Source organism: Euphorbia lathyris, chromosome 2 (genome assembly GCF_963576675.1).
Source record: "Euphorbia lathyris chromosome 2, ddEupLath1.1, whole genome shotgun sequence".
NCBI classification, from domain to species: Eukaryota; Viridiplantae; Streptophyta; class Magnoliopsida; order Malpighiales; family Euphorbiaceae; genus Euphorbia; species Euphorbia lathyris.
In genome coordinates, this window is record NC_088911.1 from 77,016,375 (window position 1) to 77,031,112 (window position 14,738).

Here is a 14,738-nt window from a genome sequence, read left to right on the forward strand (position 1 = left end):
TACTTCACAAATTGTATCTCGATAAACACTTCACAAACTGTATATCAATAAATTCATCACAAATCGTATCTCAATAAATACTTCACAAATCGTATATCAATAAATATTTCGCAAATCGTATCCATCCGAGAGATAATCCCCGTATGTATCAATCCCCACAATATAATAGAATCGAGATATCTCATAATTTGCCTAGCCCGCATGGTCTTACTCAACACTTCTTTGCCATACCCGATAGGTCTTTCAACTGTGTACACATGTCGTATTTCTCACTAAATACGGACTTTAATTAATGCCACCTATCCGGATTACTCTTGGTGGATACTAAAAACATTATAATTTCATAATATAACTTAAAATCAGAAATATATCATAAATCAACATCATAAAGTTTCCAAGTAATTTTCTCAATCAATTTCCAAAATATTCAATCATAAACCATAATTGTACTAAAATCACCAATAAATAATTTAAAAATATATTATCAATACTAACTTCAATTTCTTAAAAATAAGCACATAAATCATCTTATATAAAAACTTTATTCATAAATCATAAAATTATCAAAAATAATATTTTAACCATCTTAAAATCAAATATTAGCTTAAGACATAAAATTTATAAAGATCACTTAACATATATGTATAGATAATCAAAATCATAAAAAGGTAGTTGATAAATTACTTACTTTAGCACTAATTGAGAAAATTAGCACATTAAACCTCAAATTTGTCCCTCTAATCTGTCTAGGTCGAATCCATCATAGAAATCTCCAAATCAAAATCACACCGACCACAATGTGTATTAGGATGTCTAGAAGCTACTGTAAAAAAATCAGCTCGATCTGACGGTTCAATCTCTAGATATCAAGGTATGATTGAAGCTATGTAATTTGGGGTGAATGATGAACAAAGGAGAAGATTGAGATATACAACAACAACAACAACAAAGCCTTAGTCCCGAAATGATTCGGGGTCGGCTAACATGAACCATCATATAAAACCGTGAAAATCAAGTCGTGTCAGCGACACAGATTCGCTCCCTCCACTCCGTCCTATCCACTACCATATTTTCCTCAATTCCCAATAAACTCATATCACTCTCGATCACCCTCCTCCAAGTTTGCTTAGGTCTTCCCCTACCCCTCACCACTACATCCCTTTGCCACTCTTCGGTTCTCCTAACCGGCGCATCAAGCGCTCTACGTCTCACATGGCCAAACCACCTTAGTCGGTTTTCTCTCATTTTATTCTCAATAGATGTGACCCCTACTTTTGTCCTAATTATTTCATTACGCACCCGGTCCTTTCTCGTGTGACCACACATCCATCTCAACATACGCATCTCCGCCACCGACATCTTATGGATGTGGCAGTGTTTCACTGCCCAACACTCCGTACCATATAACAATGCTGGTCTAATTGCCGTCCGGTAGAATTTTCCCTTCAAGAAGATTGAGATATATTTTTTTTTTCCTTTTATGCAATTGATCAAATCTGATCATTGAAGCACGAATCCACCTTCTTAATATGTGGGATTTAGTTTCCCAATAAGGGAAAACATCCCATTTGGTCCCTCTAACTTTAACTTCTTTTAAAACTTACCCTAAACTTTTAATTTTACACTTAAAGTATGAAATTGGCCTCCAAACTATATCTATAATATCCAATTAATTCATCAATCAATAAGTAATTATAATATAACCTTTTATTAGGGTATAATAACTAAAATTAAGGACACGGATGTGACAGTGGGTCTCTGATTCTGATCCTTAAAAATCTCCACATTTATCTCTAAAAATCTGCACATAATCTCATAAAATATTATTTAGATAATTCACCCAAAATTAATTAATTATCCTACCAAAAATCCTTTTTAATTACCAAATCAAATTTGATTTATTTTTGGTAGGTTAATTTCTTAATTTTGGGTACAGATAAAGCTCAAAATAACAAATAGAGATTAATTTATTAAAAGTGACAAAATATTTGACAAAAGTTAGGAATATTTAATAAAAAACGAAAAAGTAATTTAAAAACCTAAAATTGACAAAACAATAATAAATTGCTATTAAAGTAAATAAAAAGGAAATAAAAGATACAAAATAGTCCCTAAAATCGTACTAAAAGATAGGGGTTTTTGACCCCTATCAGGGACCTCACAAAGCGAATAAATAGGATGGCCCAAACTATTGCCTAGTGAAGATCGAGAAGGCTCAAATTGAACCTCTGGTACCATGAACTCTTCTCCTTCTAGGATCCCACCATATTCCTTTCCAAATCTCCTAGCCACTCCTCGAGGACAGGTGATAGGGGTCAAAAACTCTTATCTTTAGGTACGAGATTTAGGGTAGTTTTAATTATTTTTTGACAAATAAGCGTGTGTTTCACGCACTTTTATGCATTTGTATCTGTTGTTTAGTTTTCGCACTCGTTTTATTACTTTTTGTAGTTATTAGACATTTCTGAGTGTTTTTAGGCAAAATATCGCCAAAATAGCACATACTTGAACTTCACCTTATTTATTTTGGCTGATTGATCCACCAAAAATCACACCAAAAGGAGTTTTACTCAAATCTAAAGACTGGTGGGTCAATTTAGCCTATGGACTAATGATTTTTGGAGTTTTATGTGTGTGTACAGGTTAAATAAGGACAAATACGGCAGAAAATCACGTCTCGGGGACCCTTGGGAGTCAATCGGTGAGCTGGGCAAAACCAGCCCACCGAGTTGGCCTGCGGGAATCAGGTTTTAAGCTGATTCTCAGCCCCACGACACATCTTCTGGCCCCCGAATTTCCTACCTGCATTAGACAACATTCAGAATTAGGTTTTTAGGTCATATGTATCTATAAATATGACCTTTTATTTTGTAATCTTTTATCTTGGGCTTGTGTAAAATAACCTACCCCGACCTTGAAGAATCCTACCTCCTTCCTCTGTCTTCCATTGAAGAACTTCTCCGAGCTCCAATGATTCATCAAGGTTGTTCATCCTTCAGTCCCAGGAAGATGACTGCTTGGTCGACAGGTTCCCTGAAAGGGATTTTTTTCTCTTTAATTTCCTATTTGCTTTATATCTTTCGTATGAATCCTAGGTTGATTGTAAACTTGTGACAACAGCTTTCTTTTCATCTTTAATCTAATTTTCAGTATTAATTTCTCCATTGATTGTTATTTCTTTTATGTTTATGATTTACCCTAATTGGTTTAAATGATTCAATACTCCAAATATCGTCTAGGTTCATATTGCGAGTGGAATTTGATTAATCCTAATCAAAGAACCTATAAGATTGACAACCTTATAGTTGGTAATACCCAAATTGCTAAACCAAAGAGCTAGTTTCGGCCTGACAAGGGAATAATGAACTAGGAACCTTAGAAGGATAAGTAGGTTTATCGCCTTAGGCCTAAGCAACTCAGATTAGATTAGCAATTAAGTGTTAAATTAGGTTGAAATTAGTATTATCGTATCAATCCATCCACTTCCAGGTTAAATTACCTTGCTTAAGATCACATAGGAGTAGGTTTAATTTAGATAAACTCAATCTAAACCCCCCATAGCCTAGATAACATTAAAAGCCCAGTAGTTTGGTACTTGCGGTATAAATCATGTGGATTCGATACCTGGACTTGTCCAGATTTTATCACTTGATAACGACGGGGTACACTTATCTCTTAGTGAGCTTTCGAGTGACAGCTTAGGAGTGCATCAACAAGGTCAACACTCGGATTAGTAGTCCACATGAGGCGGCTCAAGCTAGTAGGCCATAGAGAGATAGGAGCAATTCATCTGAGGCCGGCAAGGTCAAATGCACCATGATCAGATTGAGGTCCAAGCACCAGTCTTCCCTAGTTTGAACACTTATGGAACCTACAGTTGCAAGTCATTAGCCCAAAATCAAAGACAACAAAGGAGGGGGGACATTCCCGATTAAATAAGAAAGCACAAAATGGGAAGCCAATAGGCAAGAAACATACACAAAAGAAGGCCTACTCCACTACTCTAGGGTATATCTCCTTAAATCAATCCCAACAAGCTCAAGCAACCTTACTCTCTCTATAGGGAACCCCCACCTCCACAAGACAACACATACATACCCCACATACAGGCCCTTAATCAGCGGGAATCTCCACCCCCTCCATACCCAATGAACTCTTGAACCAGTTTAGTCACAATTTTGATAGTAGGAGCTAGCCTCCCCTGAGATCCAATCAGTAAATTATAAACGACCATGTTAAACTCCAGTGAGAACCTCCTATGATGTTGGCCTATAACGCTCTTGGAGTTTAGGTTCTAACAAGTTGGAAAGGGAAAAGGAGAACCCTTTCGTACTATTAAAAACTTATTTCTACACTCGGGCACTTTCTTTATGTTGTTATACAAGAAGACATTGGCACCATATGTGTTTTTTGCAAACACATGTCAAGACTTTGGATCTTAGGAAGGATGCCAAAACTGCCTGAAAGTAGTTGTAGTCATCATATGCCTACTTCAGGGGAAGAATTGGTAGAAGGTGACTAATTACACCCAAGCAATGAGAGTAAGTTGTGAGGGAGCTAGTTGTAGTTCTCGAAGAACTTCGCTTAAAAGAGGGCAGGATGGAAACTCGTAATTCCTAATGAAGATGTGCCTCATATATTACACAAGTAATGGGAGGCATAGGACTGCTGGCATGAACCTAGGAGCTAGAGGCCTCCAGGCGATATGCTCCCCCAACTTGATAAGATATGGCAATCAAGGCCACATCCTTAGGAGTGAGCCTGCTTGCCACCTCCTCTACGGAAGATAAGATGTCATTAATAGAATGGTGTTCTTGGTGGTAGAAACGGCTCCCAGGATTCTCCGAATGCATAACTACAAAGATTTTTCTGGTGTAATGATCCATAGTAGGAAAATGTGTGTGACAGTGGTTAGTAATCATCACGAATTCCTTGAACTCCCTATTAGAACCATTGGCACCTTCAGATCTCTTATCAAGGGTACCCATGCTTCTAGACTATGGAATAACCAAATTTAAAGTTGACCCAAACATCTCAAAGTGATTGCAACCTGAAAACCTTTGCATGCACACCCTGGGGGTACAAGAAAAGAAAGTATGAACAGAATCAATAGAAAAAGCAGAAGGAAAAGAGCTCTAACCTTACTTATTTTTTAAAAAAAAAAAATTCATGAAGATGAAATAGTAAGCCCTCAGAAAGATGATAGACACATGACTTATAAGAATGTGAAAGGTTTCGTGCTCAAGAGTTGGCTTATATAACCCTTCATTATTGCATAATTGTCGACAAGTTAAAAGGCAACGGTTATTAACTCTCATACTACACAGGCGGATATCAAGCACGTCTGCCATCGGGTGGCAGACATTAAATTTTTGTCTCACATATAATTGTTTGAAATACACCACTTGGGGGGAGGGGAATCTGTTTCGGATATAAGCCCAAGACCCTTAAAATGGTTCATTCCTCCATAAGTTTAGGAGCCTCACAGTGATTCACCGCCATTGCCTTATTAAGGGGCATTAAGGTAATCTTACCTTTTGGAACCCCTATAAAAGAAGGTACTTATCTCCCATTTTAGGATAAATTCTAGATTTTATACTCTTTTAATATTTTACTGACATCAATACTGACTTTGGCATCATAGTGTACCCAATGAGTCCATCCTAATGCATGTCAACCTCTACAGATCGAGTCAGTGATCGAACTCTTGGACCAAATACAATATAATATAATTAAATTTTTGAAAAATATTAAAAGAATTTATAAAAATTATTCATATATTTACTCATATTTTTTATTATCTTTAGTTAAATTATTATTTCTTTATAAATTTTTTTGATAACTTGTTACCTGATCTTGATTATGTGTCCAAATCATGATGTTGATCCGATGTTGCGTTGAGCCTACAAAATAGTATGCAGGTTAGACATGGTCGGAGTCCGGCAAACCTGCTCCGATGTCTAAGTCAATTTCTGATTTAGGACCAAATGGAAGGGTATGAACTAGTTTAGAGATAATAGTTAACGTACTGAACATTGTGTCTATACATGTGTATTTATAGTGTTCGATTAAGTTTAAGGTTGTCATCTTCTTAGGAATCCTTTAGAGCTAGGATTCCTGATCCCTTAACGAGTCCGAATTCTGAGAAATCCTTTGTCTCATAGGATTCTGGAAGATCTCTTGAAGCTATGAGTGGAACCTCGTAAGTCGTGATGGATTGTCGCTCATTGGGCTTAGACCGTGGTGGTCGTCTCTGACTTGTTGAAATGGTTTAGGGATCGTCTTAGGCATTTTTTGGGCCTTTACTACGCTTAGTCCTTGACCGCGATCAGGATGGTGATGATGTCATTCGTGTGACATCACTTAGTTTGACATCAGATGTCCCCCACCTCCTAGACTTTGAGACATTCTTTCAGGATTCTGTTACAAAATAAATCTTTTGTAAAATGTGTATTTTGTTATTCTATCCCAAGCCATCATTTTTTCGGAGTCATTATGGAGCTTTTCTAAATTATGCTGACGTGTCGGTTGGGGGTATCTTGTTATTTTTTCTCAAGCCATCATTTTTTCATTTTGATGTCATTAACGGTCATTTTTATAATGTCAAACTAAACAATCCTTGTTTTTAGCAAAACGAACATCTCAGTCTCCTTTTGGACAAAAAAAATCATGTGCTAATTTGACAAAAAGTGGAAATATACAAGTTTTTTTTTTTTGACTTTACCCAAATTATTATCGTGGCTACTTACTCAAAAGGGAGTGATTTGGAGAAATTAAAGCTTGACTTTGCAAATTACCTCATGTCTAAGGCACGATTTCACAAATTAAATAAACCATAAGAATTTTTGTGACTGAAAAATTGACTCACAAACTTTACTGCAAATTGCACAAACCACAAATCAATGTTTGCAAACTTTTAACTGCAAAAGCGTGTTTGTAAATCGAACAAACTGCAAGGTTTTTTTTTTTACTTTGCCCTTGGTGTTAATAGAGAAGTTGTGAAATAAATTTAAGGAGCTCCTATTGTGCTATTTTTGTTGAGATGAGTGATTGAAAAAATGGAAAATGTCTTCAATTGTTGTCAATTTTTTATTCCATTTTAGTTGACTACATTCTTATTTTTTATATATGATTTATATTAATTTATATATATATATATATATATATATATATATATATAATTTTTAACAATTGAGATCTATATAATTATTATAATTGAATATATATTTAGAATTGAAACCCCTTTAAATCATAGGTCATAATTAAAATATATTTTAAAGTAGATGCTCTCTTAAATCGGAAGCCTTAGGCGACCGGTTTCACTGGAGTCAGCCTGTCCTCTAAAGGTGCAGAAATAATAAGTTTTTTTTATTATTTTATGAAAAATTGATACAAGACATAATGGACTGATTTAATCAATTTGGAAAAGGGAATTTGATTCTATTAAAGTATTAAAGCACACTAAAAAATGTTAAAAAAAATAGAAGTAGAATTGAAGTCTTTTTTTTAAGCAAATGAAGTCTATTTTATAATCTATGTATATCAATTTATCATAAAATTAGAACATCTCTAAAAAACGTAATAATTTTATTTTTATTTTGAAACCCGTAATAATTTTATTTAAACAAATAAAATAATGGTAAAATTATATGTACGGGTTATTGACTGATTTTATAATAATGTTGGGAAAATAATGTAGAATTAGATTATTTTAAAAGATAAAAGAAAGTCAGAGAACTTTTTTATGCAATTAAAGAAAATGTTGAATGGAAAAAAAGAAATGCAGGCCAAAGTTGATGAAGTTGTAGCTGAAAATATGAGAAAAGAAAAGGCTTAAAAGCGGAAATTCTCAACATAGAAGCAACTGCAAGCATCCAATAAAATCCCCTGTCAGATTATGAGTGATGAGCTGAGCTGAGCTGTCTTGTTTAACCATTTTACCAACTAATTTTACCGTTACCCCCAAATTTTTAATTATCTGTCAATTACACATACGTGTTCTACCCCAAGCCAAGTCTTTATTTCCTTTGGTTGGTTGGCTACCATTTATTTGACATTTTTTATTGGACATTTATCACTTTGGTATCTTTTCTTTTGCAAATTCTGATGCTCACCTGACAGGGATATAATGGTCATTTTCCACCAAAATGTTGGATCATGTTACTATTCAGATTTACAAAATTGCATTGGACCCAAACCAACCTACTACAGTAGCATATCAACCCCCACCCCCAAAAGCCTATTTTAAGTTAATAATAAGTAAACATAATCATGTAAAATCAATCTATCTAAACAACATTTTAAGCTCTTCAATCCTAGCTGATCGGACTTCCTCATCAGTGAGGGCACCAGAGATCATCCTCTGCTTCCTCGCCTGAACTTGCTGCAACCGCTCCTCCACCGTGTCCTGTAAAAATCAATGTTCAGACTAACAAATGATTGGGCTAATTTCTCTGTTTTAAAATAAATAATTCATGGACCAAGTATATCTACTTGTAACTCCACATCAACTGGAACCTTTGAAGAATCCTTTGGTCAAAATTTGACAAATTCAATACTTGAATTAATTCTTAATGGAACCTTAAAAAGAAGAAGGAAATCTCACCTTGACAATGAATCTTCTAACATTAACTGTTCGCTTCTGTCCTATGCGATGAATTCGCATGATAGCTTGTTCCTCTACTGCTGGGTTCCACCATGGATCCTAAAATATTGAACATTTCAAGATTACCAGACCTTTCCAAATTTTTGTTAGGTATTTTGCACTATAATTTAGAAATTTGTTACCATTAAGAAGACGTTTGAGGCTGCAGTTAGATTCAGGCCAACACCACCAGCTTTCAAGGACATCAGCAAAACCTGGTTATAAATAAAATAAGATAAGTTGCCGAGCTAACTCTTTAACCAGAAGCTCAAGCATTTGAGAATTTCTTACCATTTTTTCTTTAGTTTCATTGAACTCCTTCAATACTCTCTCTCTTTGCTTCTGAACTAATTTTCCATCAAACCTTAAGAACCCAATTCCTTTCCTGCTCAATGGAATCTCTAACAAGTCTAGAAATGAAGTCCACTGACTGAAAACAATGCTCTTTTCACCAGAACCTGAACTACGAATTTGTTCCAAGCATTCCAGCAGCGTTGAAACCTTTGAAGACTCCCTCCAGTTATTCACAACATCAACTCGGAATTTATTCTCCGTTGGACATGTAATCAAGTCTGTTTTCTTCAGCAGAGTTCGGCAGATTGGGCATAACCCAGTTGTTGGTGTTCTCCAACTTGAGAGGATACATTCTCTGCACATCTTATGTGCACATGAAGTGAGCACTGGGTCATCTGCATACTCCATACATATGGGACACTCATTATTTTCGCCCCGCCTAATGCCCTCAACAACCTCTTCAACATAAGCCCGGCTAGGACCTCCCTTTCTTGGAATGTCTGAATCAGCATTTGGTTCTAAAAACCTTCTTGCAAGCTTGTCCAAGTCCGTGTACTGTTGTGAATCAGCTCGACTGTTTTAAGATCAATCAGAAATGAATCAAAATGATTGGACCAGAAAGGAAATTTCTTTAAATTGAAATATTTCCAATGATAGTCCTACCTCAAAACAAGATATGGGTGGTTGCAACACTGCCTCAATCGAAGTAATAGCTCAAGTATATTAGCATAGTTGTGAAGAACTTTGCCTTGCGCCACAAACTGGTCAAACTGGACCTGTTTATGTTGCATTACGAATCATAAGTTGCATACAGTGATAGAGACTTTCCTAGAACCGTCATCACAGAGAAATGTGAGGAAGAACAATCAATTACCTTTGATCTTCTAAATAGAGCATCATAGAAATGACGTTCAGCTTCAGTATGCTCACACTCGATGATTTGAATGTCAGTTGGAGGCAGAACAAGTATGGGCCTGAATCACAAGATAAATCATTACAACTCCAGAAATGGATCTTGCTTCAGAATCATAAAGAATCTAAAGGTTAGAGATTTGAGAATCATTACCTTCCTTGTTTATCCATGGTTTCCTTGGTTCTTCTCAACATCAGTGGCCTCAAAATAGCCTTGATCAACCTCAGTCCTCTTGGATCGCCATTTTCATAAGGCCTCTGAATCAATTTCTGCCACCTATAGAAGATGTAAGCTCACATTATCTAGCACTGTTTTAACAATTGCATAGATGAAAAAGTTACGGAACAACATTGCACTTTAACTGAAACTGTAAAATGCCACTGTACTTTCACATTAAACCATAACCAAAAGGTGATTAATATACATAATCATACCATTGCCAGTTGCACCAAGGCTCGACATGCAAGAAGCATAGAAGGCTGTAGAGATCCTCCAAGTTATTCTGCAATAATTGACAACAGAATTCCCTTATTAGCTTGAGAACACATCAGATGGCCCAAGGTGCATACGTGTTGCTTAACTTCAAGAAATAACCACAAGCTGTTGAAATATAAATAGCAATGACCACGAAACAGCTAGCACAAGTTCACAGGAGGAATACTGAGATCATTTAGTAGAGCACTCCACTCCTAGGAAATCATATACAAGATAAACATAAAAGAGGTAATTAAGTAAGCATACCTGAATAGGTGTCCCAGTGAGACACCACCGGCAGTGTGCTGATAGCAAAAAGGTAGCTTTAGCAGCTAATGATTTCCAGTTTTTAATTGTGTGAGCTTCATCTAACACCACCCTATACCAGTCAACCTTGTGAAAAATGCTATTCTCCAAATCCTAAATCACATATCAAAAATTTAAAATAATGGACAAGCATACAAAATTGATAAGCTAATCAAAGATCCTGTATCTTACAGATTTATATGCTGCAGACAGGACACCATATGTTGTTAAGACCACATCATATCCTGAGATAACCTTCGGATCCCTTGTTCTTAAACCTCCATAGTGAACAAAAATAGACATGGTTTCTGGTTGTGAATGGGTTTCAAGCTCATCCTGAGATTGTTAAAACACATACTAAGATATCTTAGGAAATGATTGTGGACTTTTACAATTAAATATAGAAAAACAATATAATAGTTCATTAATCAAAGCATCAGGACATAAAAGAGAAATTCACCTTCCATTGCCCTAGCAAAGCCATAGGACACACAATGAGAGTGCCACCCTTTGCTTTAGGCCATGCATTTTCTTGCTTGTTTGTGTTGGGTGGCCTGTAGGTGCTTCCCTTAAAAGGTCTTGAAAGTAATAAAGCAATTGTCATGACAGTCTTTCCGAGGCCCATTGCATCTGCAAGAATCTAAACAACATATCCACTGCTTAGATTATTACATAACCTATAGGCACAAATCGCACAATAATAATGGACATCTCCAAATCCCAGTTCTTATATTGAAATTAATGAGCAATAGAAATACTCACTCCGCCTCTGGCCATTTGTGTTGCAGTTGGAAATTGTGTTGTTGCCTCCCCAGAGAAGTTGTTTAGAAATATTGAGGAAGCCCTTCTGCTTTAAAGAATCTTAGTTAAGCATTATATCATAGATATACTGTAATCAAATATAAGTTGCAGCAGCAATTACATACTCATCACATATACGATAAGCTCCCCAGCATGGATGAAGAGTTTTTGCTGCTTTCTCAACAGCAATTCCTTTCTCTGATTCTGACATCCAATAAAGAGCCTGTTTTTGATATGGCCTTAAGTTGCACATTAGAGTGCTCGGGGGTTCCATCTCCTACAAAATTTGGATATAAAATCATAAGATACATTGATGAGCTCGATAACTACCTAGCATATAATTTCATATTTTCATTTGTGTGGCACCTCTAAGTTATATGTATCTGCAGCACCAACAAGCTTATTTAGAGATGACTCTGAAATAGCTTGTTCATCTTTTTCTTGTTCTGGGTACTGCTGGCAACCTTGTCTCCTCTTTGCTATAGGCAACAATGCTGCAGCTTCATCCTGATTGTACTGTTTTGACAATGAAAACACATCTCTCAGCGTGAAATTGTTAATATGCCAACAAAAAGAGCACATATATACACACGCAATAGTTGTCACGAGTCGATTCACGAGTCCCGATTCGTGAAATGAGATTTCGAGTCACGAGTCGAATCTCGATTTAACAACTATGGTGGCATTGCACCACCTTCTCAATTTTGAACATCATATCTGCACAAGTGCTATAGCATTGGTGAAAATCTGAAAGATAATGCCATAAAATACTAGTCCGATTATACAATGATATCTTAACTTGTTTGCTGATTTTAGTAGCTGCTATTTCTATTCTAATAGCTATCCCAAACGAAAAACACAATCGTTAGAAAATGCAACATTCATAAAAAAAAAAAAAAAAAAAAAAGCTGCATAGCATCTTTCATAAAATCATAATTCAATAACCACTGGTATTATGAACAAAATATTCCAACACTGCAATCAAAATTTAAAGAAAAGGAAACCACCACGTACTTCAAGATTCAGTGATCGCTTTCGTGAGTCAAGCTCCTCGGGCGTGAATTCTGGCTGAAGAAACAAAAAACAGATACAAAGTGAGATATACCGTAATTTTATCATAAGTTAAATCCTAATTAGATGTTAACAGAAATAATAGAAAGAAAAAGCACCTCCTTATATGGTTTTATTTTCAGCAAGTTGAACAGAGTAAGAAGCGGATAAATAGTAGAACTTGTAAATGAATTAGCTTCTAGCTTCCATATTTGTGACTTCTCCAGCTGAGTGAATACTGAGTTGTGAATGTAAAAACTGCCAAACAGATAAACAATGACTTAACACCACGCAGACAGATGAATATTATATTCCTCTAGCAAGGTTGTAAAATTAATTTTAAAAAAAAAAAGATTCTGCAGATTAAAGAAATGTACCTTATGTACAACACAATCTCATCCATAATGTGAAGGCACGGTGGTGCAACTACACACCGTCCAAGAACTTTTACCTTCCCCGAACTTACAAGTGGAACAACACATTTTCCCCACTCCATAGGAAGTCGGCCAATCTAAAAATTAGATTGACAAATATTTAAGCAAATACAGCTTGAAAGTAAGAATAGCAGAAAGAAACAATCAGTTAGACCTAACCTCTCCAGATCGTTTAGTAGAGAAGCGAACAATCCACTGCGCATTATATTTCATATTGGAACTAGGAAAACTAAAATGAATGATTTCATTATCCACCAATCTCCTCCCTTTACTTGTTGAGAGGCCGGTTACCATTGATCTTCCCACCAAGTACCAATCTGCCTCTTCCGGGAAATCTCCATCTTCTACAACAATGCCATCAACTTTCGTATCCCTAACAGGATCTTTCTTCACATATTTAGGTTTGGACGACTTGCTGAGAGAATTAAAGGGAATCATTGACTTCTCTTCTACTATTAAGTCAGGCTCTTCACGATTTGGCTTAGACTCGAGAGTTCTGCCTTCTGTGTACGCTCGATACTCTTCAAACGAGTCTTTCAGACTCTTCGGAAATGTAGGTGGCTGCTTACTACCTGTTTTCCTTTCTTCACTTTTGAAGACATCAGGTCCTTCTTTCACTGTAATGGCTAATTCTTTAGGCTCTTCCTTCACTTCTTGCACGCCACTAGTCTCAGGTGCTTGATCATTCAGCGATTTCACTTCTACTTGCAAACAAGTATCAGTTATCTCTAATCCTTTCGGCTCCTCTTTCACTTCTTTCACCCCACTGTTCTCTACAGATCTTTGATCATTCTCCGATAATACTTCCCCTAGCACAGACGTAACAGGCTTCTCCGTCGCTGCAGTTTCCTGGGGCTCCTCCTTGACTTTTATCTCTAATTGCTGAGATTTTTCTTCTCTCGCCACCATCTCGTCAACAAGCTGCTGACAATGAACCGGTGACATAACCTTAGTATTCGTCGCCTCCAGGAATTCATCAAATGTCATTCTCGGCGACTCCTTTTTGGCCTCTGGCATCTCTGGACAATCCAAATTCATATCTCCTATCTCGCAACCCCTACACTCAGACTCCACAGCTGGTTCTTCCTTCACCGGTTTTAGGGCAGAATATTCTGGCTCCGCAGACGCTTCCGGTTTGATATCGATGGAGACTCGGAATCCAGTACTTGTAACCGCACGCCTAACAGTGCCATTATCAAGAATACTGTTGCTTGCTTCATCTGGGTCTTTTCTGGACTGATAAAAAGGCTGCTGGTCATCGGAATCAGGCGCATCAGACCCAAACACTGTTCCGGTCTTGTTAATCTTATCTTCTCCTGTGTTTGCAATATCCATTTTTTAGTAAACAAAATAGAATCGCATATATTAATCGGAGAAAGAAGTAAACTATTCTGTGTTTCAATTTTCAAAGGAGAAGCATAGAGGAGGTACTGAGGAGATACAGTCAATTTCGGGAATGGGTTTATAGTGGGAACAGTTTTGGCGCGAAACTGATTTTGGCGCTGTGAAAATTGGCGGTAGTTTGTATTGGGCGGGTAAATATTTTCATTGGCGCCCAACAATCAAGGGTAAGAAGTAAAAAAATGAAGGCTGATAATTTTATTTTTATCTTTTGTATAGACAGTCTGTATTTTTAACTAGTTATCATCGGATAATTCTCTACTCTGCCCTTCTCTTCTAACCAAAATTATTTATCAATAATTTAGGTCAACTGCTATATACCGTAAATGTTATACTTTCCATCGTACCCTTTTGACATTTATGTCCTCCTCACAATTTCAAACCAAAAACTCTCAAATCCTCTCTAACTTTTGAAGCTTTT

The 14,738-nt window shown here is 36.4% G+C and overlaps 1 protein-coding gene across 1 annotated transcript; it reads right to left on the bottom strand.

The window, feature by feature from the left end:
* Positions 1–8,126: 8,126 nt before the first annotated feature.
* LOC136218661 (DNA repair protein RAD5B) lies at positions 8,127–14,477 on the bottom strand. The gene is made up of 18 exons (XM_066005693.1): positions 13,076–14,477; positions 12,860–12,993; positions 12,602–12,740; positions 12,447–12,500; positions 11,799–11,948; positions 11,558–11,709; positions 11,394–11,478; positions 11,092–11,271; positions 10,824–10,967; positions 10,593–10,745; positions 10,286–10,353; positions 10,005–10,127; positions 9,813–9,912; positions 9,602–9,714; positions 8,936–9,512; positions 8,788–8,859; positions 8,606–8,704; positions 8,127–8,407 (listed from the first exon to the last, which is right to left on the bottom strand). The coding sequence occupies exons 1-18, from the start codon at positions 14,249–14,251 to the stop codon at positions 8,285–8,287; spliced, it is 3,642 nt and encodes a 1,213-aa protein (XP_065861765.1). The 5' UTR covers positions 14,252–14,477; the 3' UTR covers positions 8,127–8,284.
* Positions 14,478–14,738: the final 261 nt, after the last annotated feature.

Excerpts from the sequence above, each read along its gene's own strand:
- LOC136218661 (XM_066005693.1), bottom strand. The coding sequence starts at position 14,251 with ATGGATATTGCAAACACAGGAGAAGATAAGATTAACAAGACCGGAACA. Across the intron at positions 10,968-11,091 it reads CTTTGCTAGGGCAATGGAAG|GATGAGCTTGAAACCCATTC; the intron begins GTGAATTTCTCT and ends TAACAATCTCAG. Across the intron at positions 10,354-10,592 it reads TCACTGGGACACCTATTCAG|AATAACTTGGAGGATCTCTA; the intron begins GTATGCTTACTT and ends CAATTATTGCAG.